The sequence below is a fragment of the Juglans regia genome, chromosome 14 (assembly GCF_001411555.2).
Source record: "Juglans regia cultivar Chandler chromosome 14, Walnut 2.0, whole genome shotgun sequence".
Classification (NCBI taxonomy): Eukaryota; Viridiplantae; Streptophyta; class Magnoliopsida; order Fagales; family Juglandaceae; genus Juglans; species Juglans regia.
In genome coordinates, this window is record NC_049914.1 from 14,262,533 (window position 1) to 14,267,467 (window position 4,935).

At 39.9% G+C, this 4,935-nt stretch overlaps 1 protein-coding gene across 1 annotated transcript; it reads right to left on the minus strand.

The window, feature by feature from the left end:
• Positions 1-796: 796 nt before the first annotated feature.
• LOC118344567 lies at positions 797-1,201 on the minus strand. The gene has a single exon (XM_035685586.1). The coding sequence runs from the start codon at positions 1,199-1,201 to the stop codon at positions 797-799; it is 405 nt and encodes a 134-aa protein (XP_035541479.1).
• Between the last annotated feature and the right edge of the window lie 3,734 nt (positions 1,202-4,935).

Genomic DNA, 4,935 nt, shown 5'->3' on the forward strand with positions numbered 1-4,935 from the left:
AAGCCCTCGACTCTGATTATAAACAGAAGAAATCCTTCCCACAGTCAAACAATTAAAAGTCACAAACTACACCATGAAAGAGAGTGGTTCACGGCTTCCTTACCCGTTCAACAGAGATCAACGCCAAACCACAGCAAAGAGATTAAACACTGAGCAAACATAAGTGAAACCAACTGGACTATAAGAGAATGAGCATCAAGTGGGGTTTCGGAGTGGGGAAGAACGCAGGAGCACAATCTACAAACATTCAGAGTCAGAAATCGCATGAAACCAGAAAACAACTAAGAGGAGAGAAAAAAAATCGACTTGAGGGAAAAGAGAGAGATTTACCTGAAGACGAAAACTCGAACAAGAGGAAGAGAAGAGCCGAGTTTGTAGAGGAAGAGAACCAACGGAAAAGCTAGAGAGATGCAAGAGGGAACCCCATGCTCTGCTGCAAAGTGAGGAATTGATTTTAAGTGAAAACTGAAATGGGGGGATATGGGTATGAGATTCGGAAGCCACAAGGTAACGCCAACAACAAGAAATAAGAATGAAACCGAAAAGGAAATAGAGAGACATGGGAGAAAGAAAGTTACGGAAGAAAATCGAAATTGAAACTGAAATTGCGGAAAGAGAAGGGAGAAAGAAACGGAAAACAGAGGAGAAACTCTTACCTCCCAAAACGACACCTTTCGGTGGTCTTACTAAGCACTAAAATGGCTGGGCCATTTTCACGCACGGTCCGGGCCACTTTGATGAAGAAACTGGGCCTTACATCCTCCTCCCCTTACAAGAATTCCGTCCTCGGAATTCGCTACAAGCTATAATAATTTCCTTCGAACAAGCGAGGATACTTTACCCGCATCTCTTCCTCGAATTCCGAAGATGCTTCATTGATAGCATGATTATTCCACAATACTTTAACTAAAGAAATAGTTCGATTCTGCAACACTTGCTCTTTCCTGTCTAGAATCCGTAATGGTTCCTCGGTATAGGTCATGTCTTCTTGAATCTGCAAGGGTTCATGATCTATGATGTGAGTGGGGTCATGGATATACTTCCTCAACATGGACACATGGAACACGTTATGCACTCCCGAGAACGCCGTTGGTAGAGCCACCCTGTACGCCACTGGTCCAATCCGATCAAGAATCTCAAACGGTCCAATGTATCTCGGGCTCAACTTACCTTTCTTTACGAATCTCATAACTCCTTTCATTGGTGAAATCCTCAAGAATACCTTATCTCCCATCGCAAACTCTAACTGACGGCGGCGTTTATCTGCATAACTCTTCTGTCGGCTTTGAGCTGCTTTCATTCTAGCCCGAATGGTATCTATCTTTTCTGTGGTCTGCTGAATAATCTCTGGCCCTAGAAGTTTTCTTTCACCTACTTCATCCCAATACAATGGAGATCTACATCTCCTGCCATACAAAACCTCGTAAGGTGCCATCCCAATGTTAGCCTGGAAACTATTATTATAAGCAAACTCGACCAATGGTAAATGTTGCATCCAAGATCCCTTGTATTGGGATATTGGATAAGGGTAGGTGGTGTATGGGATCCCGTATTGCTTGGGAAGGAGAAGTTATTGCTCTTTATAAGGTTCTAATGGGGCTCCAATTGTATCATTGACTAGTCCTTTTGGAGTATAGGCCATGTGGTTTGGGCCTTCTATTGGGGCGTTACAAATGGTATCAGAGCCTATCCCAACCAGAATTGTGGGACTTGAGCCATGCCACCTACAATGGACAGGCCCGACGAGGACGTCGGGAATTTAAGAGGGGGTAGATTGTGATACTCCATATGATATGGATAAGGGTAGGTGGTGTATGGGATCCCGCATTGCTTAGGAAGTGTATGGTATTTGTGGGATTAGTGGGATGACCTCATAAAGGAATTAAGTGGCTTACAATATAAGGTGGTTCATCAATTCAGAGAAGGGAACCAAGTGGCTAACTACCTAGCAAGGAAAGGTGAAGAGGGACTGACATGGAGCTAATGTCAGAGCCTGCCAAGAAAGCTAAGGGGTATTCTCAGATTGGATGCACTGGGTTTGCCGTCTATAAGAAAGGCTGCAGGTTGAGAGCTTGGAGTCATATGGATTGTCACGGAGATGATCATTGGGATCTATGTGGATCTATGTGGATCGCTGGGCTCTAGCTTGTTTATGGTTTGCCGTCTATATTATTGGTCAGTTGGAGGTCGTTGTATTAATGACTTCATCAACAAGTTGGTCTGTTGGATATGTTTTGTTTATTTGGGATGGTTTTGTTGTAATATTGTTTAGTCCCACGTGTCCTTTTGTTACCACGGTTTTCCTCCACCTTAAGTGATGGCTTTTCTAATAATATTGGGAAGGGGTCGCTCGTGGACATGTACCCTATCTCTTATTCTTAAAAAAAAAAAAAATCTCTTGTATTGAGAAATATATTGCGGTCTACATATAATAAAACTTATTTAGTATAAATTTATGAGCGATAGTACTCATAAAAAGTTGTATCACTTCATGATATACTAATTAGTAGTATTGTAGCCCTTGATAGAATGGTGTCAACGCTAATATAAATAGATTGAGAGGTCCCTGGCGTACCATGAACTATAATAATGATAATAAGCATGTGTACTCCATTTTATTGAGTTTATAGACATGATGGATAGGCAAGAAGATTCCTTTAAGAATCTTGTTGAGAAATAACATGCTGGAAAAATAAAGTAAAACAAGAAATCAATTACACATACATAGCTTTTCGCAATTCGGTAACATGCCTACATGTACGGAGCTGCAAAAGACTTTATTATCTTGAAGAATGAAAAACTACACTTTGGACCGAAATCCACTATTTAGAACCGTCCATACCATTCATAATGGATATATTTATAGGGTTATACGACGGAAGTCCTAATTTAACAAATAACGCGTTATTTCATCCCAGTACTATGTGATTTAGTTGAACCACCAAAGCTAATAAGTATTGGGTTTTTAATTAAAATTCTGCAACTGTAAAGTATCTCCCTCTCTCCCCACCCTTATCTCCTCTATGTAGTGCTCCATTTTTGTGTTTGTTGTGTCTTGGCAGGCTAAATAAGGGAGAATCGCAGATCTGGAACTTCCGACGACCATAGACCAGCACGCTCCCCTCCATGGCATTGCCTAGCCGTCGATCTTCAAGACCACCGAAGGTAGTGCCAAACGGAGCAACGAGTTGCTTGCACGTGCGGCCTAAAGTTATCGGAGACGTTCGTCGAGTGGCTATCTCGCGCCACTGGGAGGCCCTTTGTCGTCGCCACGTGTGGTGCCATTGGGGTCTATGAGTCCAGAACCTCCAAGATTGGTCGACGATTTTCCTCCCAGAGTGGCGCGTGTACTGCTCGTGCCACTGCAGCCTCTTGAGCACTGCCCTTTTCCGTTTTCACAGTGGTTTTTCCATTGTATTTTATTTCGTGTCCTGTCTTTCCTTTTTTAAAAAATAAAAATTCAAAAATTGTGTCCCTTCGGACCTTGGTCCGAACGGTGTGATCCCCCTTCTCCGCTTAGGCGGTGTATGGGGTTGGTGCACTCTAATCTGTTTATTCGGAGTATAGGTTTTGTCGCCCGGTTACTGTTACTCTGTCGGGGATAGAGATGTGCACGAAGGATGTCTTAGACCTTGTCTTCAGAGATCTGTTGTTTGGACTAGATCATGTCAGCCACGTAAGTGTGCTGGGAAGCTGTTAAAGTTTATAATTGACTTGTTTTAAGTCAAATTTATATGTCCTCTATTATGAATGAATTGTGATCCGTTATTATATATATATAAAAAAAAGAATTATAGCTAATAAGAATGTGCATTGATTTCTCGTTTCTCAATGCACATTCTTGATGTTACGGTAATCCTTTTGCCTCTTTATTTTCAAGACCAAAACAATATTAGCATACACCATCTCGCATGCAAGTCTCATGCCATAAAAATCTATGAAAATTTCAGTAAATGAACCTGTGCAGACCATAATCATGGAACTTGGACCCCAAATCCAGTCAGTCATATCCAATCCCTCAACACGAGGCTTTATCTCCATTTTCCTGCAAGGAAAAATATGACGACCTGTAAAGTCTGGAAGAATAAATGAAGCAGGGATAATTAGGAATGATTAATTCTTAGATACCTCAAAGAAGATTAATGTTGACAAGATTTAAAAAAAAATAAAATAAAATACTGTAAAATACCAAACATAGGCATAAACAAAAACAACAATTTTCCCCATACCATATTTTTCTTGACAGAAACAAACAAAGACGATGAAGATGAATACTCAATGCCCACTTGAAGATGAAGCTGAACGATCATCTAAAAAAAATATTAAAAATTTGAGATAAGATTTAAATAGATAATAAACTAATACAAACAAGATTTCAAGTTTCAAGCAACTTATATATAAATTTACCTTCAAGGTCTATCGACTCTACATAATAAACCGATCTTTTCATTTGCCGCAAAAGCCTTGAACTTGGAAAATGTTGATGACGAAGATTTCACATATTTGACGGCATCTATAATCTTTGTTACAAATTCATAAACATCTTTCAAGCTGTCCATAACAATCAAATTTAATATATGGGCAGCACACCGCATGTGAAGAAATTCACCACCCAATATAGTACAATCATTGTCTTTTATTCACCTTCTCATGTAATCAACAACAACATCATTTGAGGAGAAATTATCAACTGTGATGATCAAAATTTTATCAACACCCCCCATTCATGCAATCCCATGTCTTACACTCTCACAATAGTTTCACCACTATGGTAAGGAATTTAGCAAACCATAAGTATTTTTTTATGTAATCTCCAATTGCAATCAATAAAATCTGTAGTAATGCACGTATAGTTCATATTTTACACCGATGTCAAGGTATCGGTTGTTAGATAGATTCTTTGACTATCCAACAATTTCCTTAGCTGTATTTTCT

Excerpts from the sequence above, each read along its gene's own strand:
- LOC118344567 (XM_035685586.1), bottom strand. The coding sequence starts at position 1,201 with ATGAAAGGAGTTATGAGATTCGTAAAGAAAGGTAAGTTGAGCCCGAGA.